Below are 24,486 nucleotides of genomic sequence, written 5' to 3' on the forward strand. Positions count from 1 at the left end.
CACTATGTAAGTGAAGGAAGCAAGCCACAGAAGACAAGCATTAAAGTAGTCACAGGGAGAAATAGGAACTATAACTATCATTGTGGAGGTGGGGAAGACAGTTCAATGGATATGTTGGCTTTGCAAGATGTGAAAACATTCTAGAGCACAATGTGAATGTGGTTAAGATTAAACCATGAGCTAAAGACTGGTTAAGATGGCAAACTTTAAACTTTGTGCTACCAAAACTGAAAATTTTAATTAAAAGACCTAAATAAATATAGAAATATACTATTCATGCAATAGAAGACTGGTATTATAAAGATATCAATTCCACAAATCCTCTACAAAACATATGAATGGATTCAATGCAATTCAAATTGCCAGTTGGCCTTATACAAGAAAACTTTGTAAAAGAACTTAAAATACACAACGGCTTAAGTAGAGCGGCTGGCCTCAAACTCAGAAGTCTGCCTGCCTCTGTCTCCTTTATGCTGGGATTAATGGTGTGCAATGCCATACTCAACTGATATTTAAAAAAAAAAAACCAAAATCAAAATAACAACCAATTAGGTAGTGATATCAGAACTTAATATACACTTACAGTAATAGTGGCAATGTGCCACTGGTACAAAGACAAAGTGACCAATGGGACAGAACAGGATGTGTGCCAGGATACAAAGACACTTTACTGCAAACAAGAGTCTTCTTCATAATATAGTGCTGACATGCTCACACGCAGAAAAACGAACTCTCACCCATACTGTGCGACCATATACAAAACCAACTTAAACTACATCACAGATCAAAATGAGATTTGTCTTTGAGCCTGGGTTGTCTAGGCTTGCCTCAAGTGATGTTCCTGCCTCAGCTTCTCAAATAAGTAGCTGGGACTACAAGTGTGTGCCATAATGGCCAATAACAGATAAATGTAAAATATAAAACTATAAAGAAAATAATGTGGACAAAAACTTTGAAAAACTTGGGAAAGATTTCTTAGATAATAACACACACATATACAAACAAACCATATCCACACCAAAAAAAAAAAAGACAAAAAGTGCTTCATCAATATTCAAAACTGCTGCTCAAAAAACACCAGTAATAAAAAAAGCCAAAGATTGGGAAAAATACTTTCAAGATGTAAATATTATAACTTACATTATCCAGAATTTAAAGAACTTTCACAACTTAGTAGCAAGAAAGCAACTTACCCAAAAAGACAAAAATCAACCACCCCAACAAACAATTTAAAAATAGGCAACCAACTGTGAGACTTTACCAGAGAAAATGCCACCAGTGTGACAACAGAAGAACACCAACACCACTGCTCATTAGACAAGGAACACTACAATACACCTTTTACAAGTGCTGCAAAGCTTACGACTGGCCCTTGAGTGTTGACAAGAATGGGATGAACTGGATGAAACTTTCATACACTGATAGTAACTGTATCTCAAGAAGCTAAATATACCCTGAAATACTAGATTATGCTCTGCCCTTAGATATTTAACAAATACATGTCCATTTAAAATTTTTTAACTGAATATCCTCAGCACCTTATTTGCAGTATGTCAACAGGCTGAAAACCTCCCAAATACTGAAATAAGTAAATGATCAAAGAACTGTGCACAAGCATACAATTAGATCCAACTCAGGAATAGAAAGGAGACAACTGACATAATACCCATTAATTTTGAATTACGCTAATGGAAGAAGCCAGACAAAAAAGTCTGCATGATTCCATTTATTTCTGATTATGAGCCTAGTCTTTAGAGGCTGAGCCATCTCTCCATCCCAGCATGATTCTATTTATATAAACTTCTAGAAGAGCAAAACTAGAGTGCAGTGACAAAAATTTGATTGCTGGGGCGCAGAAGGGCTTGAGAAACAACACAAGAGGAGCTTGGGGCAACTTGGGGTTGATGAGGTCTGTTCATTATTGACCATGGTGGAATTTGAAGAGTATTTATAAAAGTCAGCACATGGAATACTATGTATAGTTCATTATATGCCAATTATACCATGATAAAGCCATTCTTAAAGACTGCCAGTCGGGTACAGTGGTAGATGCTTATACTTCCAGGTTGAAGCCAGTCTGGGATACAGTCTGGCTCCATCAAAATCGTCATAATAACACTCACCTATAATCACAACACTTGGGAAACTAAGGCAGAATTGTGAAATCAGTCTAAATTAAAAGAGACTGATTCTCTTTTAAAATAAATAAAATAAAATGTAAGCACCTTTTTAAAGGAATTTTAAAATATGCTTTGAGTTCCAGTATAGCCAAGGCTACATAAAGAGACCTACCTCAGAAAAACAAAAACAAACAAAACAAAGAACAGCTTTCAAAGCTGTTAAAATGAGGAGATGATACTAAAAATACTTAGGGGTTTCCAAAATTAAAAATTCTGTGCCTACTAAAAGGATTAGATATAGACACAGCGTTATCTTAAGAGAAATTAAAAAAAAAAAAGAAAGGTTTTCACTTGGCATGGTGCCATATGCCTATACCTGAACACATGGGAGGCTAAGGAAAGAAGATGGTAAGTTAAAGGCTAGCCTGGGCTACATGACAGGCTCCAGGATAGCCATGGTTACTAGAGATTCTGTCTTTAAAACAAACAAAAAAGAGCAAGCAATAAACTTTTCATTATGGACAACTTTTTTTTTTTTTTTTTTTTTGTGGGCAGCGGCTGGGGGTGGAGGGTAGAAGACAGGGTTTCTCTGCCTCCCAGGTGCTGGAATTAAAGGTGTGTACCACTACTGGAAAAAGTTAAGCAGTGTCAGAAATATACAATAGTAAAGCCCTAAGTGAAAAACCGATAATCTTGATTCATCTTTTCTCCCACACACTACCTACTTTGATTCTTCTTAACTATGGAAACAAATCTCATTTTCATCACAAATACTTCTGTATTTCTAAACAATAAAAACTTCAAAGGCTTCCTTCATGTGTGGTGATAATCCATGTCTTCCTTTCAATATACACTTAGCAGTTTTAGTTTATAAGAATATTGGGCAGAGCCAGGCAATGGTGGCACATGTCTTTAATCCCAGCACTCAGGAGGCAGAGACAGGCGGATCTCTATGAGTTCGAGACCAACATGGTCTACTGAGGGAGTACCAGGACAGTGAGGACTACACAGAGAAACCCTGTCTCTGAACAAAACAAAACTAAAACAGAAACAAGAATGGAGGACATTGGGTAGAGTTTTCACATATTCTCCCGGCCTCTTCCACTGCTGCCATCATTGACAAGAGTGGTACATATATTACATTACAAAAAATACTAATATTAAAATATTTCAAAAAAAAGTACAAAAGAAGAGTCGGGTATGGTGATGAATATCTATTATCCCTGCATCTAGGAAGGATGGCAAGGCAGAAGCCAGCCTTGACTGCAACACAGGACTGTACTTCAGAGAGCAAGGTTAATTACTACTGTTTCTCCAACTACAGCCAAACACCCAGGGTTCTTATTAGAGTTTCTTGAATACCTAATTTAAATGGTAATTTAGAACAAAAAAGGGCTATGGTTATTATTGCTTTCTAAACCTTGTTTTTTTTCAGAAATAGGTGAACAATTATTTAACTATACCATCTTTTAGTCTCCAGTCCATACACACATAGCCAATCAATGGCATCAACAAACATGAAAGTCGTGTGCACACTGAGGCAGTGTGGGTAAGCTGACAGAAGGCAGTAAAGTAGGGTGTGTGTGTATGTGTGTGTAGTGGGAAAACCATGAAATCTCCACTGGGCTCCTGTGACAGCTCTCGCTAGTTATTCTACTAAAAATGGCAGCTCTGAGATAGGCTATACAGGCATAGGAAAAAAGGACAGACAAACTGCTGGTGGTTTAGAGACTAATGCAACCACAGAGCTGTGTTTTATCTTATCACACCACTGTTCAAATTGGTTGGGACCAGCATAGCCAACCCAGACTTTGCTTTTATAGAATGAATTTCCATTCATTTAGCCTTGCAAAATTGGCTGTTCTCATCATGTATCTATTTCCATACACCAGAAACTTTGTAAGGACAAAAAAGGAGTAAGAAACCCTACAGAGGAAGAAACCCCAACCTACTCAGATTCCTATCTGGATAACCCCCCATTCAGCCCTTCCATTAAGGCTCATCTGTGAAATAAACACCCAGAACTCTCCCAAAAAGCCTGCACACTCCAAGTGCACTACTGCTCTAGAATAGAACTGTCTTTCAGTTCCCCACGCACTGTCTCAGAGCTGAGCAACACTGGACAGAGACTCAATCTGGTCTCTATCTGAGACCTCTCAAGCCTCCACCACAGGCAACAGATCTGCTCAGTATCTGAGAAACTGGGAACTACCAAACATTTGTAAACCAAGTTTTTATATATCCACAAAAGAGAACAAAGGAGATTGGGCTGATACATGTACAATTGCAAAAGTCTGTCTTTGTTGCATATTTATAGTAAACATGTTAAAAGAGCCAAATTTAGAAGAGTAACTCCCTACAAAAGAGGGTGGGATGGGAAGAGGTACTTCAATTTTTTTTCTATATTGTTTTCCCACAAAACTAGTGTCTCTTTCCAAATTAAATGTAGAAATTTATTTTATTTGGTTATGGTTTCATTGAATTTAGGATCAATAAATAGAAACAGCATAGCATGTACAAATATCGGGGTTTGAACTGCCACATCATAGAAATGCATTTTTGTTGTTGTTTTCAAGAGACATATGCTGTGGGACAATGGTCTTGTACTTTGTAAAGATTTGTCACTTGTATTTTAATAAAATGCTGATTGGCCAGTAGCCAGGCAGGAAGTAGAAGTGGGGCAACAAGAACCGGAGAATTCTGGGAAGAGGAAAGAGTCAGTCTGTAGTCGTGACACAGTTGCAGAGGAAGCAAGATGAGAATGCCTCAGTGATAAAGGTACCAAACCACACAGCTAAGAATTATGGGCTAATTTAATATATAAGAATTAACAAGAAGTCTGAGTTAATAGGCCAACCAGTTTATGATCAATGTAGACCTCTTTGTGTTTCTTTGGGACTGAACGGCTGCAGGACCAGGTGGGACAGAAACCTTGGTCAACAGACATAGAAACAGAAAAATCTGAACCGCCTTTACAAACAAGAAGTACATCCCAAATAATACAGCCTTTAACTTTAGTAACGTTGGTTACTTATTTGCTATGCTTTAGATTAGTGCTTCTCAACTTGTGGGTCACAATTCCTTTGGGGTTGTGCATCAGCTATCCTGTATATTAAATATTTACATTATGATTCATAACAGTAGCAAAATTACAGTTATGAAGCAGCAATGAGAATAATTTTATGGCTGGGGTTCTCACTATATTAAATGATTGCAGCATTAGGAAGGTTGAAAACCACTACTCTAGATGCTTAGAACATTATACAATAAAATTTTTATAAATATTTAGACTTTAAAAAATAGTGACTCTTATCCACTTAGTCCCTTGACTATAAATAAGATTATACATAGCAGCCCACAAGATGAAAACATATTTTTGGGACTCCTACAGCCCCTCATTGCATCTGTTATAGAGGTTACGCTAGGGCTGGAGAGATGGCTCAGTGACTAAGAGCACTGACTGCTCTTCCAACACCCACATGGCAGTTCACAAGTAACTCCAGTTCCAGGGGAGCCGACATCCATGGTAAAACACAAATGCACATAAAATAAAAATAAGTAATTAAATAAAAGTGGTTATGCTAAAGACATCTGGAACAAGAAATGTTTTTTACATGTTATGTCCAATTATGTTACCTAACAACATATAATGGTGCTTAAACTTAGACAAGAATGTCAACTAGCAGACTATAAAGATTTGGCTAGTCGTTTCCAAAATGACTTCAATTCATTATACTTGTGGTAAGAGTAACCAGTTCAATCTTGAACCTATTTGTTCAGGACTGTAGTAAGAGTTTCAAAACTTGTGTACTGTACCACAGCCCTATCCTGAACTCAGACCTTTGATGCTTTACCTTGTATAATCACTGTCACTACTTACTGAACACTTCCAGAAACTAGAAAACTTAATAAAACGTATCCCTTCTTCCTGTAGAAGAGTAAGATCATGACGAAAAATGTGGACCATGAGGTCCTTATACCTCAGGAAGCTGAGGTGATGAGGCCAGCAGGACCTGCATTAACACTCATGTGGTAATAGCCTTATGGGCTGGGGGAGCAGCTCAGTACACTAGGATAAGTTCCCAGCACAACAAAGTAAAACAAAAGTAGTTTTGGAGCGCCGTTCACCAAGGCTATGATACTTTACCCACAGCTTAGTGTTCAGTAAATAAAGATGTCCAAAGTAGAACAAAGCTGCCCCAGGCTCAGCACCTTCCAGAGGCGCATGAGGATGGTGGGAAAGCTTCAGAAGCCCACACTGTACCTGGCTACGGACGGTGCTGCTGGAGTGGTTGTCCTCAGACATCTGTGCATTCTGGAAGTAGGACAAGGGTGCAGGTATGTCTGTCATTGGAGCAACTGTATAGAAATACCCTTTCAAGGAAAACAGAGCCTCTTGGGATTCTGAAAAGGGAAAAACAAGGCAGAACTTCAAGCTGTTAAGATTACTCACTTATTTTTAAACACTCTCATGAATTACATTCTGTAAAAACAAACCTTTCTCTCATGTGTTCTCTTCCAGGCCGAGCTGCTTAAGGACCTTTTAGGGCTTCCGTCACGTGCTGACTCCTGGATTAGTATGAAATAGGATTTTACCACGTTACTCATAATTAGTCAAATCCACTCAAACATTCGCAAGTCAGAAGAAATGTGTTAACTTGCTATGCGTGACCTTTGACTGGCAAATTTTACTGTGTTAGGGAGCGGTATGGCAATGAGACCTCAAACACTGAGATACTTTCTAACTTCAAACCAAGAAGTCACGTGATTTTAAGAGACAGTCTTGAATTTCTTTTTTTTCTTATTGTTGGTTTTGCTTGGGGGGGGGGGGGGCGACGCAGGGTTTCTCTGTGTAACACTGGCTGTCCTGGATCTTGGTCTGTAGACCAGGCTGGCCTTGAACTCAGAGATCTGCCTACCTCTGAGGCTTCTTGGGTGCTGGGATTAAAAGTGTGCATCACCACAGGTTCAAATTTCCTTTTCTGTGCTGACAACTCTAAACTAATTTTTCATCTTCATACCATAGATGCCTAGCTCTCTCACTTCACAACCCTTCTCTAGCCGTCTCATTTCACCCGACAGGACAGCCATTTATAAAAGCAGAAGAGGGGGATGGGCACTGACTTCAGGGGCACAGTGCTTTGAGGCCCTGGGTTAAGAGCTGGGAAACAAACCTGGGTCCTCTCCAAGAGCAGATGCACCCTTTAACCACCGACCAGTCTCTCTATCCCCAACAAATAGCTTTTCTAAGAGAGGGGGGCTCCTGAGAATGGAACCCACGGTCTCACTCATGTTAGATAAGCCTTCTACCAACCCACACCCCAGCCTTCCCATGGCAAATTTCTAGTCACTGCAGGCTCTCTTTTATGTTCATCTGTCTCCTTCCTTCCACAGAAAATTTAAACAGAAAGTAAAAACATCTAATTAGCTTATTCACTTTATCCACTCATTTACAATAAAATCAAATAGCTGGGTGTGGTAACACAATACTTTAATTCCAGCACTCAGAAAGCAAATCTCTCAGAGTTTGATGCCAGCCTAGCCTGTATAATGAGACCCTGTCTCAAGAAAAAAAAGGGGGGGGGGAGTGTAGTACGAAGAAGTCAACTATCTCAACCAAGGTCTTATCTGGTAAACAAAGGCATCCAAACCCACATATAGTACACTATCCTTGCCTAACGCTTTACAGCAATTCAGACTAGGTTATATTAAACTCATTTTTCTCTTTTTGGTTTTTTGAAATGGGGTCTCACTATATAGCTCTGGCTGTCTTGAAATTCAATCTACAGACCAGGCTGCCCTCCGCCTGCCTCTGCCCCAAAGTGACAGGATTAAAGGCAGGCACCACCGCCTCAAGGCTTGTGAAACTCATTTTTATCACTAGCAAACTACTGCTCACAAGTAGCAACTGCTTTCAGTATTAAGTAAAACCTGAGATATTTAAAGTATTTTCCACAAACAGCATTTTCCAATACTAGTATTTATTTTTATAAAGGACTGCCATTTTACTTGTCTCTTTAATGTTTACACAGTCTGTTTAGCCATTAGAAGGAACCATACTGGAGCTCTCGCAGACAAATCTTCCTTGTAAGAACCATCAATAATAAAACAGTCACTACTTCCGCATATTCCCAATGCTATTTTCAAAGTTCTTTTCATAGTCATATTCCATTTGATTCTTTAAAAGTTCCCATGGGGAGCTGGAGAGATGGCTCAGTGGTTAAAAGCCCAGCACCCACATGGCGGCTCACAACTGCCTGAAATTCTAGTTCCAGAGACCTGACACCCTCCCACAGACATACATGAAGGCAAAACACCAATGCGCATAAAATAAAAATAAATAAATGGGGTAGAAAAACTCCCCGAGGGCACAGAGTTGGCTCGGTGGTTAAGGGGCACTTGCTGCTGCTCTTGCAGAGGACCCAGGTTTCTGTCCCTGCTCCCATACAGCGGCTCAAAACCATTCATCACTCCTGTTTCCGGATAGCTGATATCTTCTTTTGACCTCCACAGGCACCAGGCACACAGACGTGCACATATTTATACACAGGCAAAACACTTATACGCATAAATCTACAAAAATTTCTGAAAATAATAAAAATTCTAATGAAGGAACAGCTCTTTCTTTAATCCTCCACCCTCCACTCCTATTTCAGGGAGCTCCTTCTCTCCCTTTCAAAAAACCTTCCTTGCTTGCCCCTCCAAAAAAAAAAAAAAACCCAAAAAACCAAAACAAAAAATTCTGCCCAAGACTCTGCATTTACATGCCACACACAACAAGCACCTGAGGCTAAGGCAAACGGATCTGTATGTGCAGGGTTAAGGAGCAAATGAGTAACACCACCAATCCAGAGCCCAGGGGGTGAGGATACTCAGCCCAGGGCTCTTCTGGTCACCTAGAGAAATGACAGGCCTCCCCCGTAGCTCTGAGGATCACAGTGCATAAGAAGAGCCTCCCTGATAGAACTGTCTTCAGAAGGAACCCAGAAGCAGAAGCAGGCCATGCCACGGCGGGGAGCAGACACATACTGCTGGTACAAAGAAAGGGGTAGGTCAAATCGAGCTGATTTTGATCCAGAACAGCTGAAGAGAGTGATGGAAAATTGACCTCACGGTTCAGGCAGCATGGCAGAAGGTACTTGCAAATTTGATAACATTCTCAGCTGAGAGATGTGAACAAAAGTCAGTAGCTGGGAAGAGACCTGCATTGCAAGGGAGGAGAAGGGATGTAGATCTTGGTGCTTTCCACTCTGGACCCTGCTGAGAACAGACACACTGAAGCTCTTCACTGCCATCTATTTCCTTTCTATCAGACACTGTGGGGACAAAGGGCCGAAATCAAAGTGCCAAAAGTAAAAGAGCAAAACCCCTCACTATCAGATCCTACCTATGGAGCCTGTGCTGCTGACCATATATACACAATTGAGACTAACTCCTAATTATCAGAGTGCTTTACCTTGACAGCCTACAAGGACTTTTTAGTACATTTTTGAGTAAATTTTGAGTACAGAAGTACTCAAAGTGAATCCCATACAAATGGGTCAGGAGATAAGGCCAGGTAATCAGTCTCTTGACTGCTATAAAATGATCCCGTTACCAATCATGGACCCCTACCTGCCCCACCCCACACTCCTGCCATAGTTCTGTCCACAGTATATTTTCTTTACTAGACCTTCACATCAATTCTGATCTAGCAAATACTTTACCCTCTGCTTTGGGCTTGTTCCTAGCACAACTCAGGCAGTCAGACAAAGGAAAAAGCGATCATTGTTCTGATGAGCAACTACAATTTCTATCAGACAAAGACAGTTAACAAGTGGGACACAGATCTGCTTCCTAGTATGTGCAGACCCTGGGGCCCATCCCTAGTACTAGGGAAAACAAGACAGATATACAAAGGAGAAAAGAGTCCCAGAACTATGAATAAACTCAGAGCTCAGACATGTTCCACAGAAACGTCTATGCAGGGTCTGGGGAGATGGTTCAGGGTGAGAGTGCTTGCTGTGGGATGGCAGGACTCACTTCAGTACTGGGTGGGTGGGTCTGGCAACCCAGCTCTAATCACAGGAGGCAAAGACTGGATATTCCCAAAGCAAGCTCCCTAGCCAAACTAGCTATATCAGTGAGCTCTGGGTTTGATCGAGACTATGTCTCAGAGAATAAGGTGGAAAGTGATCTAGAAAAGGTCCAGAAATCAGTCTCGAGCATATAACAAAACATGCATACATCAACATACCACATATGAGGAAAAAAATTAAGTCTATCCAACTAGAAACCTCTATAAACTAAAACTTCAAAAACATCTCAGGAGCAATGTTTCAAGTTTCAGAATAGGCTCCTAAGAGAAAATCCCACTCAAGGAAGCAGCCACAGGGCTAGAGAGGTAGCTTGTTCCTAGAGTACTCGCCCAGCATAAACCAATCCCTGGGTTCAGTCTCCATACACATAAGCCAGATATGGGTTTGAACATTTCTAATTCCAATACTTAGAAGAATGCAGGTAGGAGAATCAGAAGTTCAAGAGTCAGGGAAATGCCATGTAGCTGCCCAAGGAGAAAAATGCTGGAATGTTACTGTTCCAGCCACAGCCTCATGGTGATATAAAGATTAATAGAAATGGGTTAATTTAAGATGTAAGAGCTAGCAAAAAATACACCTGAACCATAGGGCAAAGAGTGTTGTAATTAATACAGTTTCTGTGTGATTACTTAGGTCTGGGTGGCCGGTAAATGAAGGTGCAGTCTCCACATACATCTTCCCATGGCCTAAAGTGAGGGTCTTATTTCTTAACAGGTGAGGGTTCAGTCTACACACACATACATAATCTAAGCAAAAGCTTATTTAGCAATGTATATACTCCAAAGAAAGACCCAAGTAGGCTACAAGAAAATACACAAGGAGCAGAACGTGAGTGGGTTCTGAGCTACAGACTTTAAAGACTTTATGATGAATATTTGAGGTAGATGGCATATTCATGGTAAGGTGGCATTTTTAACCTCATAAAGTGATATTTATGGTAAGGAGGTCTTTTTAACCTCATAAAGTGATATTCTGACCCTAAGGGGGACAAGAATTATCAAGATCAATATTTTTGTTGTTATTACCACATATCTACTTCCTTTGAGACTGATGGACGTCCCGTGAGCCCAAGGCTGGCTGTTAAAAAAAATTAAAGCTTTCTCCCAAAAAGTTGGGGCCAGAGTCTCACAACTGACCAACAGACTGCACAAACGGGCATTTTGGCTGTTCTCCCCATGCCCACTACACACACACTTTCCCCACTCTATCTTCTTCTTGTCATTTTGACAGCTGCTCCTTGATACGCAGCCCAAATGCTGATTCCAGTTTTGATTTGTTTATTTTGGTTGGTGGGAAGCAAGTAAGTGTTCCACTGAGCCATACCTTGGCTTTCCCCTTGTTTGTTTGTTTGTTTGGGACAGGGCTTCACTATGTAGCCTGCCACCTGGCCTGTACTCAGATATGTGGATCAGACTGACTTCAAACTCCTGGGTGCTGGGATTAAAGGCATACCCTGTCATTTACGTATTTATTTAAACAGGGTCTTGCTCAAATGTTTGACCTTGAGGTCCTCCTGCTTCCAACTCCCACATGCTAGGATTAAAAGTGTTTACTATCAAACCTGGTTCTACTTGAGTTTCTGAAGGCTCACATTCAATAATAAATGTAACCAAACTCTAAACTGTATTCTATAACTGAAATGAAAATCCCTTAATTTAGGAATAGCCAAGATAACTCTTATTTTTTAAGGTACAGAGAGCAAATCATTTCCCCTGCCCTCCAAGAGATATGAAAGGGACAGAACTAAAAAGAGCAAGGGTGGTGATGCATCTTATTGAGTGTGTGTTTTTCCCTCTTCCCATCCCACTCCACCTCTGTGAACCATCTGTGATAGATAAAATTATTATTCAGTAAATATTCTCTCTTCCCCCAGTATCCCTAAGAGAAGAATGGTTAGCCTTCATATCTTCTGGTTCAGGATTCTTGGGTTCAACCAACTAAAGACTGATATATGTGGCATGTAGTTTTCTTTGTTCTTCCTTAACCAACACAGTGTAACAATTATTTGTGTTATTAGATATTCTAATGAAGAAATGATTTAAAGTATACAAGAGGATTTGTGTGTATAGATTATAAGTAACAAATATATTTTTGTTCAGATTTTTTTATTCAATGCTAGGGACCCAGTGTAGGTCTCTGTACATGACTACATTCTCACCCCAAATACTATATACCATTTTATATAAGGACTGAACTGAAGCATCCTCAAATTTTGGAATCTAGTGGTCCTGGAACCAATCTCTCTTTGGTCTCATGATGGGTGAAGTTCATTATCTACCTTCTAAGCCTTTAGGTGAAATCCTATGTGCCTTTGTCAATGTAATCTTAGTTGACTGACACTGGCAGATATGTGAACTACGCTTGTGCAGTTGGCCCTGCCCTTTTATACATTCGACATTGCCTTGAGAAGACACTAGCATGGATTGGTACTCCTTGCCCTCCCCACCTAGGCCCCATAAGATGCTCAAATCAAAATGGTCCCAGCTGCCCCACACTACCACCTTGAAGCAGAGCCTTGAGTGAGTGAGATCTATGCGCTCTAAGCTGTTAGCTCTGAAGGAGGGCTGCTATGGACACTTCCTGCTGTAGCTTGTTTTAAAACAGTGGTAATGCTGGCTGGCTCAGAAGATGCAATGAAGATGAGCTAAAAACAGCTGAGGATCTTAGTCAAACCTTCAGGATTAAATGTATTAGAATATAGATGTTTTCTGGATTTTATAAAGGCAATGTGATACAAATATATGCTTGATACTACTTCCAAGAGTCTTAGAATCACAGAAGTCAAATAAATCCAGTTCTACAGCGAAACAAACCAACAGTCTCAAAGTATATTAAGACAGTACATATAATCTGGGCAGATGGCTCAGTGGGGAAAAGCACTTACTGTGAAAATAAGAGGCCTGGGGCTCAAATTCCCAGCACCACAGAAAAGCCAGGCAAAACTATAGTGCCCATAATCCCAGCACTGGGGGTAGAGATGAGGATCCCAGGAGATTGATGGCCAGCCCTCTAGCTGAAATAGCTTCGGGTGCAATAAAGAAACCCTGGCTTACAAAATAAGGTACAGGGCTGATGAGCACTTGCTGCATATATCTGACAACCATAATTCCATGCTCAGAACCCACATAATGTAAACAAGAATGATTCCACAAAATAACCCTGTGAATTATCCTTTGTATCACAGCACATATGATCCCCATTACGGATACACACACACACAATTAAGTTTTCAAAATTAAAGCTGGATTCCTTCAGTTCCAGCAGATCTGGAACTTGTGAGCTTGAGGCCAGCCTAGTCTAGTGAGTTCCAGGATACTCAGAGCTATATAGAATGACCCTTGTTCAAAAAAACAAGACAAAACAATTAAGTTAAAAAAAAAATAAGGGGCTATAGAGATGGCTCAGAAAGTAAAGGTACTTGCCTCACAAGCCTAGAGACTTGTGTTCAATCCCCAGTACCAACTTAAAGATGAAAGAAGAACTCACTTCAAACTTCAGCACATACACCATGCCACCACCACCACCACCATCCCCCAACCCTGCATACAAAAAAACATAACAAAAGATTTTTTAAAAAAAAGGTGCTAAGTAAAAGAGAAAAACATCCAGTGTCCTTCTCTGGCCTCTGCATTTGCAAGCATGGATGCATGCACCCACATATATAGACAAAGACTCTGTAGCTTTGCATATAAAGTACACATGTGCACACATACATACACCCACACAATGAGAGTCTACATAGTTTTCTCACACACACTGTACTATATGTCCTATCTACCTACACAGGCTATAAATAGACTACAGACTATAATAGGTTCAGATCACATAGGACAAATCTCATCTCACTCACTCACTGTCTCTCTCTCATCAAGGCTGGCCTTGATTTTCTTACTCACCTTCCAACTAACTGGGACTCCAAATGCATGCCACCATACCTGGCAACTATAAAGACTCTTTCTCCCAATGTTATTTTAATTTTTTTACTTTCTACTCTTTTAAATTTTAATAACCCTGTAATGAAGTTATGATTATTGTGAATCACTGTCTCAACCTTCTGTGGAAATGGATAGAATAGAACTAATTTTTAATTAAAAATGAATATTTACATCTAATTAGCTTGCAAGCTTCTGATATTTATCATTGCCTAAATTCGTCTGCTTTTACTCAACTTAAACCAGGAACTGGGTAAGGCATTATGAAAACCAAACAAGAATTCTTCCAGCATTCAAAGAGGAACTGGGTTTCTTTTACACAACAAAACTTTTGTGCCATGTGCCTGGGACACTTTAGAAATCAGATTTTTTTTTTCAATTAAGATCTAGCGGAGAAGACAAGTTCATCTTTACAGTGATTACATGCTAAAATAAAACTGCTAGCTATACTGGGCTAACAAATCATTAAAACGAATTTCACCTGTTTCCTGTAACCTTTACAGACGTGTCTGTTGGCACACTTAAAACTGCTAACTGTGTGGTTCACCTTCCTCTTTCAACCGCACAATGCTACTCCGATTTTCAGATACTTCTACAATACCAGGCCTTTCATTCCAAGTCGCTGACAAAGCTTTCCCGAACCTCAAGCCTCCCTGCCTTCTGTGACACTGCACTATTGTGGCTCTACACTCATCCTCAGCTGTCTCCTAACCCTCCTTCCACCTGGCTCTCGAGTTCCTGTCACCCAGTTAGCTGCTCAAACAACAAGCAGCAAATCTACTTAAGTGACCCATGCCTACAGTGCTAACCTCAGGCCATCTTCACCCACTGACACTTCAAAAGTGGTATTTTCAAACCACTTCCTAACTTCCTCATTTCTCTCTCATTCTTGAACTCAATCTCACACTTTAGCTGAACCGATAGCTTGTCCTGCTCACGCTTCTCCTGTATACATTCCCGTTACTGTAACTCTCATCTCTCCTAATTACATAAAAGTCACCTAAATTCTCTTATGCACTTCAGCCTCACTACCAGACGGATGTGCCTGTAGCAACCTCTGTCCACCGCAGTGTCACATCTGAAAACGTGAAAAAGAAGAAAAGGCAAGCGCTAAAGATGCCTACAAGCGTCGGGCGTGCACATGCATCTTAACAGTTCTGATGAAGGAACAAGCGACGGCGATACGACTCTTTGCCTGGCAATGGAGACACTGAGAAGTTAGCCCTGAGTGCCACTCACTCCTGGACTAGGACACACTGGAGACACGAGACGCAGCGTCTCACCAGTTGCTCAAGCCGACCCAGCCTAGGGCGCTTCCTCTATCTCCTGCTCCACTCCCGTACAGCCGGCCACCCCCGACAGCAGCCACCTGCTCCGGGCCGTCCGGGAAAGCCAGCACTTCCGGACCAAAGCTCGGAGGGGGTCACTCTTAGCCTGGACGGCCCTGACAAACCGGCCGACCTCGTTTCCCATGCGGGGTTCCTCGGTCTCCGCCCGGCCGGACCCCGCCCCTCATCCTCGAGGACGCCCGCTGCGCGGCCCGCAGAGGCTCAGGCTCCGGCCCTAGGCAAGAACGAGCGACCACAGCTGGCAGAGACACCGTTCGCCCCGCAAAACCCGGAAACTCACCTTCTCTCTCCGCGCCCTGACGGCCGGCTCGCACCGGAGGTTTCGGTCTAGGCTGCCGCTGTTTTGTTTCCGACGAGAACTCGCGGCCCGCAGAGCAGGTCGTCCTAGGCCCCGCCCTAAAGGCCTCGTCGGTGTCGTCATTTCCGGCCCCACGACGTTGGCTACGAGATCGAACAGTGAACGGGACTTCCGGTGGCGCGCGCAGACTGTGAGGGTTGGAGCTACACTGCTGTGGGTCGAAGTAAGATGCTGGGCGATCTGAAGCAGTTGTAGGGCTTCAGACTGATCTAGTGTTCTCCCATGCTAAAACCGAAGACATTTTCCCCTTGTGTTTTGGCTGAGACTGAGATTCGTATGTTCCCTGCAGGTCTCAAACACACCCCATACGGCCTTGAAAACTTATCCTGGGCCGGGCGGTGGTGGCCCGTGCCTTGAATCTCAGCGTTCGGGAGGCAGAAGCAGGCGGATCTCCGGGAGTTCGAGGTCAACCTGGTCTACAAGAGCTAGTTCCAGGACAGGCAAAAAAAAAAAAAAAAAAACCTACAGAGAGCCCCTGGCTCAAAAATCCCCCCCCCCGCCAAAAAAGAGAAAAAGAAAACCTATTCTGTATACACCGTACGCGTTTGGACATCATCCTTCGTTTTGTGGTAACATTTAAAACCGGACACTTCCCTTTTCTTCACATTTGTACAGTTGCTCAAAATGGATATAATTTATTGTTCGTGCCCTCAATAAATTAAAGCGATTGGTGGGTAAACGGAATCTGAGAAACTACCCTAATATTCTAGGCTCCAACTCTGAAAAGGTCTTCCAAGATGCAAGCGTCTGGAGAGCAGAAAATGTTTCCTACTTTGAGTTTGCATCCGTAAGATTTTATGTAATTGTAAAGACGATTGTTAACAGTTATGTCTGTCATCCAACTCAGTAGATGAGGGCAGGTCAGTGAGCTGAGGTCAAACTGGCTTAACAAATCACAGGGTAAACTGGGCTACACAGGGTCTAATTATTTTATTTCCCAGGACGCCTCATTCTAATCCAGAGCAACCATCTCCATTTTCTCCCAACACTCTCAACCCTGCTTCAACACAGATTTCATGCAATATTTTCATACGTAAAATTTTCATATTTGTCTTTCACAACAGCAGAATGGCAGCTGGGAGGAGACACACCATACATACTTCAAACCATAAATTTCTTACCCTTAGTTTTTCCCCCAATAAAATTCATTTATATGGGGAAGAATACAGAAAATAGTGGAGAGCACATAGAGCGAGCACAATACAAGCGCTAAACAAAGACAGGCTAAAAGGCATTTGTAAAATTGTTCATTATCCTAACTGCAATCTTTGGTAGAACCAACCTCAACATAACATTTTGTTCATGGAGTATTGGTATATAAAAATAAAGAAAAAAAATCACAGTTCACCCATGTTATAAAATTCACATGAGGGGGCTGGAGAGATGAGCTCAGCGATTAAAAGCACTGGCTGCTCTTCCAAAGGTCCTGAGTTTAATTCCCAGCAACCACATGGTGGCTCACAACCATCTGTAATGAGGCCTGGTACCCTCTTCAGGCATGCACATAGACAGAATATTGTATACATAATAAATAAAAAAAAAGCCTCGCATGAGTTATGTGCAAAGCCCAGTGTGGTGGTACACACTGTCAATCCCAGAAAGACAAAAGCAGGTGAGTTTGAGAGACCAGGTCAATAGAGAAAAGAGAAACTTTGTCTAGGGGTTGGTGGAAAGGTGTCAGCAGCAGGTGGAAAAGACACACAAACTGGACTACAGATCCTTTTCCTGTTTTCTATATTCCTCTTTCTAGGGATATGAACACCCAAGAGACGGTGTGAAGACAGACATTAGAGGAGCACAAAGGTGATTAAACATTGACACCTGTGAATCCCAAGTAGACAGCAAATGCTTAGAGTCAAGCTATTGTGTGTCCCAATAGTGCTGCCACAAGGAATCAGTGGAAACACTGAGAATTACACACATTTCCAAGAGGATGAATGAGACATTTGGAAGGTACATATTAATTTCTTGGAATCACTAATAAAAAGGAGATGGAAGCCAAGTTAATTCTTTTGTGTTTTGTTCTTGAAACTAAGAAGAAAGCTGGTTTGTGGTGGGATATACCTTGGGAACTGATGCAGTATTGAAGACTTCAAGGTGAGCCTGTTTTAACAAAATTATTTCAAAGAAAGAAAATTACTTGAACAAGGATCAAGAAACTGTAGGGATGGCCAGAAAAGAGGTCTTCTAGATAACTCAAATGGAGTTATTACACCAGGCAGGACTTAAGTTTGCTACACTCGTGAACTAGAGAACTAGAAATTCGCCCAATACTTTTTCTAACAAGTCCTTGATAGGGTTGAGGGCTATTTGCTGCATGTGGTGGACTTGTGGGTATGTAGGCAAGAAGTCATCCAATATTTTTCAGTGAACTGTAACACTGAGTCTAGAAACACTGAAAGCTAACCTAAGAATTATCAACACCAAGAGTACTCAAGAGTCTCTGCAATAGGGCATTTCTTTTCCCCAATATTCAGAACATGGAAACAGAACAGTGGTATGAACAACAAAATGCAGCAAGAAGATCCAATAGTGACTAACTAGTGATGAATGAAGCCTGAACCTGAAAGTGCTACATAAGAGGGAGCCTGAAAGACTAGAGTATAAATGATGTCATCGCTAAAGCCAAGGTCTCGTCAATGAGAACGCCACGTGTATTACCAAGGAGTCCTAGATACACAATTAACAGTTGCATATGATCATTATTTGCTTTTACTCACATTAACACTACAATTCCTATAGAAACATTGAATTGTCTTTCAATTAAAAGTATGCCCAAACTTTAGATTCTTGCCTAGAAATAAACTAATCCAAAAGAAAGTTGAGTCTGTTTTCTCACTAATTACTTCAATCTCTGTAACTGAATACATCTATCAACACTAAACACTAAAGGCAGAAACGGAACCCTTAGCTGTTGGACTCGTTTTCCTTTTGTTATCAAAACAGGAATGGAATATTGTTTGACTTGGTTTCTTGGTAAATTGAGGACAACATGGATTACACAAATGGGCCTAGGCCAAATCTAGACAATGATGGGGAGAGACAGAGGGGAAAAGGGGATGTGTAAGAAGAAAGGACTTCAATAAAATCAATCCCAATTAAAAAACACACACATAAAGTCAGGCAGTGGTGGGACATGTTTAATCCCAGCACTCAGGAAGCAGAGGAGTTCAAGGTCAGCCTGGTCTACAGAGTTCAAAGACAGCTGTTACAGAGAAATCCTGTCTTGAAAAACAAAGAGTACACACTCAAAATGAGGGGTTTGTGTGTGTGGTGATGCAGGCCTTTAATCTCAGCAGAGGCAAGAGGATCTGTGAGTTTAAGGTCACCATGTTCAACATAAACTCTCCTTTACAAAAAAAGTTTGGCTACTACACAATATAACTCCCATTCTGTATGAGAATATAAAGGTCGTCGATTCAACTAATAAGTATGTAGTATTTTTTCACTCATTTTTATAATTATTTTTTTCTATGGATATTTACAACTATGCCTAATTTGGTTGCTTCAAGACACACTTAGGTAGTGGTGAGTGACTAATCCCAGCATTTGGGAGGCAGAAGCAGAGGCAAGCAGATGGCTAGGGCAAGCCGTATCAGTCAGGATATATAGAGAAACCATCTCGAAAACTAAAACTAAGATCAAAAACCAACCAACCAACCAACCAACCAACCAACCAACCAACCAACCAACCAAACAGACTCAAAGAGAGAGCTAGGCAGTGGTGCGTGCCTTCAATCCCAGCACCAGGGTTCAAGGCCAGTCTGGTCTACAGAGGGAGTGTATTCGGAGCAACCCAGAGAAACACTGTCTCAAAAGTCAAACAAACAAACACAACAACAACAAAAACAACTTAAGCAGGGCCAGATATCTACATAGTGAGTGCCAGGCTAGCCAAGGTGAGGGAGATCTGTCTCAAAAAATAAAAAAAATTAACAAAAATGACAAAAAAATGAAAAAAAAATAAAAGGCACATTCTGAAATAAAGATATTAAAATTGTATGTAGTAAATAAACAGTTGAACTATAACCAGAAAAATCCACAGCCATTCTGAAATCACAGATCTTGATACCAAAAGTTTGACGAAAACAAGCCTCACAAACATTAGAAATCTATTTATATGAATTTGCTAATTTATTTTCTTCGTGGTAGAGATACACACAGACACGTAATACTTGTTTTGGCTCAAGACTTATTTTTCTTTATTTTATTTATTTATTTTGGTTTTTCAAGACAGGGTTTCACTGTAGCTATGGAACTAGCTGTTGTTTGTAGACAAGGCTGACCTTGAACTGACTGCCTACCTCTGCTTCCCAAGTGCTAGGATTAAAGGCATGCGCCACCAACGCCAGGCAAAACTGATTTTTCTGTATCTTATAGGTATTCCTGTTAGATTATCTGAAACTTTACTGTGAAGAAAACATCAACATTTGCTATTACACAGTTTACAGGGAAGCACTATCATAAAGCTCAAATATCAAACTTTTAAAAGAACATCCTCAGAGTCTGGTGGGGACAACTGACCTAGGGCACTATTTTGGAGGGTTATTTTGATGTTCACAAATAGAACATATTGTACATAGCTAACTACTGTTCTCAAGCATCACCATATTTGAGCACTTGTAACCTAGTCTTTTGGATTGCAATGGAAGCCTGGGAAATTCAAGGACAGCCTGAATTTGATTAGAAAATTGTCCAATCTCAGTAAAATAAAATAGCTATTTTCTTTAAAATCTACTTTGAGCAACAAATGTTGCCACTATATAGTCTGCCAAGATAAAATAATGTGCAGGTATCTGAAAAATCTTATTCGACTTAATGTAACTCATGGATCAGTTGGTACTAGTATGACTTGGTAATTATAAAATTTTAGGCATTGCCCATAGTGGTGACACGCACCTTTAATCCCAGCACTCAGGAAGAAGAGAGAGGCAGATCTCTGTATTTTGCTACCAGCTTGAACTACAGAGACAGTTCCAGAACAGCAAGGGCTGTTACGCAGAGAAACCCGGGGGGGGGTGGGGGAGGGTGTCTTTTTAAGGTATTATCCACCCTACTAAACCACATAGGCATTTTAACAAGACAAGTAACAAAAGGGCCCAATCAAATGTGAGAAAAACTAGTGTCAAACATTTTAACTACTCTTTCTCAAAATATACTTAAATTTTATTCTGTGGTCAAACGAGGGAAAAGCATTTTAGTTTTAAGACTTCATGTGTTTTATTACTTAAATGAGTGATACCAACCAATATAAAACCTAAAATGAATGTACAGATCTATCATAAAAACTAAGAAGCTTTAATGGCAAAACTTGGTTTAAAATATAAGCTTAATTTAACCACTTTTTCTGCCACCCACATGAACATCCCAGCTCTCCTGAAAGGTTCTATGACTTTACGGGGAGGTGCTACGCAGTATAAGGTATATACTCCTAAAAGCTTCAGGTAAACATCTCTAGTTTTTACAGGTATCTGAGAGACTAGCAAGGTAAAGTCAATCTATTTGAATAAAACTTCATGGTAATATTAACTAAATAAAAACCTAGCACGAGGTCAAAGCAAATGTTCAATGTGTTTAGAAGACAAAGAAACAAAATAAATGACGTAAACAGGTTATTGGGCTAGTGGAGGGATAAATCTGAAAAATGGCTAATAAATACATTTCTAACTGGAAGGGTCATTTTTCTGCAACTTTCTTTTAAAAAACAAAATTTGAAATATATTCAACACTTTGTAGAGATATCCATGGATGACACAGCCTCATCCAAAATAAGGTAACTAAGGCCTCATTGATCTTCTAATACCATAAAAACTCATTTAAAAATTTAGTTTTGGGTTGTTTTCTAGTATATGCACTACACAATTATAACATAATGTCATTTATTTATAAGACTCAAAGAAAGCATTTCCAAGATCAAATATATACATTTTTAATAACTGAAATATTTACAAAATGAAGCCATGTCAAGGTTCAACATTAAGAACGGTGTTTTGGATGTCCTCAAGATGTTTAAAAGAAAAAAAATTAAAATAAAAACTTAGTAACTCAAGCTCACAGTTCCATTACCCTAACAATTCAATCTTTACCTTTTAATAAACAAACATGGCAACAGCTGTACTTTATTTGTTAGTAACTGTTTGGAACTTGGTACTTTTCAAATAAATTTTGTCCCCTGGTGTTCTTCTGAATTACTGTTAAATTCTAAGGATTTTTCTAAACATGTCATCAATATATTAAAAGTTTGATGACAAGTAATAAAGATTTATAGGTGGGAAACTGCCATGAATGATGTTTCTTTGGAAGAAAGATATAAACAGTTAAATATCATAGTGAACTACTACTGTGTTTTGTCAAAATCTCTTCTGTAAACTTACCTTATTTACTTATTTATTGGTGCTAGGGACAGAACCCAGGCCCTCTTTCATGGTAAGCATAGTAAGCTCTTCCACTGAGGTGCCTCCTGGTTATTTGTGTTAAATAAGATGGGCTCCTCCCCTCCCTTGGGAATTTATTTTATTTTATTAAAAGGAATACATCCAAATTAAACGAAGTCAAGTAAGTTGAAAATGTATTGAGTAAACTGCTCCAGAACTTTAGAATCTGCTTCAATCGTGAGCATTCAAATGGGAGAAGAAATAAGACTATGATATACCATCCTATTCACAGAGAAACACAAATCTGGTTTAGCAGACTGTTGATCACTGCAGAATATCACACTCTGGGAAACTCACACCGTAATTATACTAGTTACTTGGGTTGGCACAATTATCACTTTTCCTTTATGAGTCTATTGATGAATTATGAAATGTTTAAGGGAACCCAAAGAAAATTTAAAAAGACTTTTATGCATAGACTGACATAAACACATTAATACAGAGATACATTAGGAATGGCTGTCTCTAGGTCTGCACTCTAATTTTAAACTCCATGCCTTTACAAGGGCTTGCCATTTCTGATCAAGGGAGTGGGGTGACACGGGAATGAGTATGACTAGTATTCAAATTATTCATGTTGGTGCCTATACAGTACAGTTTTAATATTAGGTGGAATCCTGCAAAAGAATTGGGAAGTCATTTCAATATTTACAAGGGACGAATCAGCAGAACAAGATTACATGAGATAGGCTGTGTACAGTAGCTGCAGCTTATAAAACACACCAGCAATTTGTACCTGGTGAGTATAAAGGGAACCAGGGATTCAGGACTTTACAACCAAGCGTGTACACATGGTATCAACAAATTAGAGGACAAAAGAATTCACATTTTCTACATTAAAAAAATTACAGATCTCACAAATGTCTTTGAAGACACAGAAAATTCAAAGTTCTTTGAAGGGTATGAAAGAAGAATTCTGAAATGTAACTCTGAATGCATAAAGTTTTACTTCACAAGACCAATTTTCTTGGCTTCTGTTTCATATATCAATAATCTCCACATTTTGACTATAAAAACTTCTGCTTCTTCGTCTAGTACCTAGAGGCCAAAAGATGCAAAGATAATTAGTGGCATGTCAAGTCAACAGTAACATGCAAAACTCTTACCCACAAGCACAATCAACGGAATGACCTAAAGAAAAATTATCCGGCCAGGCGGTGTTGGCACACGCCTTTAATTCCAGCACTCAGGAAGCAGAGGCAGGTGGATCTCTGTGAGTTCGAGGCCAGCCTGGTTGACAGAGTGAGTTCCAGGACAGGCTCCAAAAAGCTACAGAGAACCCCTGTCTCAAACAAACCAAAAAGAAAAATTATCCAGGATGAAAAAAAAGATTTCAACAGAATATTTAAGTTACCAAAAAACAAAAAAAAACAAAAACAAAAAAAAACAACTAATAATTATTCCATTATACTTTTGTTTACTGGTTTGACTTTGAGACACACAACCCAGGCTAGCGCTAAACTTCAATGAAAACAAAAATAACCGTCCCCCTTTTTGAGTGCTGGAATTATAGACATGTCACCATTCTTGCCTCCAGTAATATTTTTCTTTTATTTTGATGTTAATTTTATAGACGTTACATTTATATATGACTGGCCAAACTATATAAATAAAGCAAAACCTTACCATAAAAAGTAATTTATGAACGAGTTAAATATACAACTATCTATATTAGTAGAGTAATATTATTTATCCCAAGTCAGACTCATCATCGTACCTAACATTTAACAAACGGTCATCATGTGCCACCGAATTAAGCACTGCAATAGAATTTACTAGTCTCTAGAATGCAGTAAACAGAATTAAGAGAACACCGACGCCACAGGATAAAAGAACACTATCTTTTTCTGTTAAATAAACTAGGTTATTTTACTATCTACCTAGGATTTAATCACTACATAATGTTCCCAATACTACTTCTGCCTTTAGCCTACAGACATAAGTCTCTGGCCCTCGGGCCTACTGTTAAAAGACCTAACTTCCTTAAAGACATTATCTATGATGAAATTCCAGGATATCTCTGCTTTGAGTGGAAAGCAACTTCTTATTGCCTGGTTTCTTCCCTAAACAGCCTCTAAGAATTTTGAGAACCCAATCCCTATTAAAACTAGGTTCAAGGGGGCTGGAGAGATGGCTCAGTGGTTAAGAGCACTGCCTGCTCTTCCAAAGGTCCTGAGTTCAATTCCCGGCAACCACATGATGGCTCAGAACCATC

The 24,486-nt window shown here is 40.0% G+C and overlaps 2 protein-coding genes and 1 long non-coding RNA gene across 10 annotated transcripts in view; 1 reads left to right on the forward strand and 2 right to left on the reverse strand.

Moving 5' to 3' along the window:
* Psen1 (presenilin 1) overlaps window positions 1-15,897 on the reverse strand; it is a 48,652-nt gene extending 32,755 nt beyond the window's left edge. Inside the window, exons 1-3 of one of the 3 annotated variants that reach the window (XM_048449112.3) lie at window positions 15,760-15,897; window positions 6,618-6,689; window positions 6,385-6,524 (exon numbers count right to left, since the gene is read on the reverse strand). In XM_048449112.3, coding sequence (XP_048305069.1) covers window positions 6,385-6,471 — 87 coding nt within the window. In that variant the 5' untranslated portion in view covers window positions 6,472-6,524; window positions 6,618-6,689; window positions 15,760-15,897. Of the gene's footprint in view, window positions 1-6,384; window positions 6,525-6,617; window positions 6,690-15,413; window positions 15,550-15,759 lie in introns of those variants that run through there. The other 2 variants (XM_048449113.3, XM_085697403.2) reach the window with 2 other exon arrangements.
* LOC125409943 (uncharacterized) lies at window positions 15,874-17,839 on the forward strand. Its single transcript, XR_007234938.3, has 2 exons — window positions 15,874-16,000; window positions 16,127-17,839. It is a non-coding gene; the product is annotated as an uncharacterized LOC125409943 (long non-coding RNA).
* Window positions 17,840-21,699: 3,860 nt separating this feature from the next.
* Rbm25 (RNA binding motif protein 25) overlaps window positions 21,700-24,486 on the reverse strand; it is a 50,280-nt gene continuing 47,493 nt past the window's right edge. For all 6 annotated transcript variants that reach the window (XM_048449107.3, XM_048449106.3, XM_048449108.3 and 3 more), the window contains one exon: window positions 21,700-23,309. In XM_048449107.3, coding sequence (XP_048305064.3) covers window positions 23,217-23,309 — 93 coding nt within the window. In that variant the 3' untranslated portion in view covers window positions 21,700-23,216. The remainder of the gene's footprint in view (window positions 23,310-24,486) is intronic.

This window comes from Myodes glareolus, chromosome 11 (genome assembly GCF_982192425.1).
Source record: "Myodes glareolus chromosome 11, mMyoGla1.1, whole genome shotgun sequence".
Lineage (NCBI taxonomy): Eukaryota > Metazoa > Chordata > Mammalia > Rodentia > Cricetidae > Myodes > Myodes glareolus.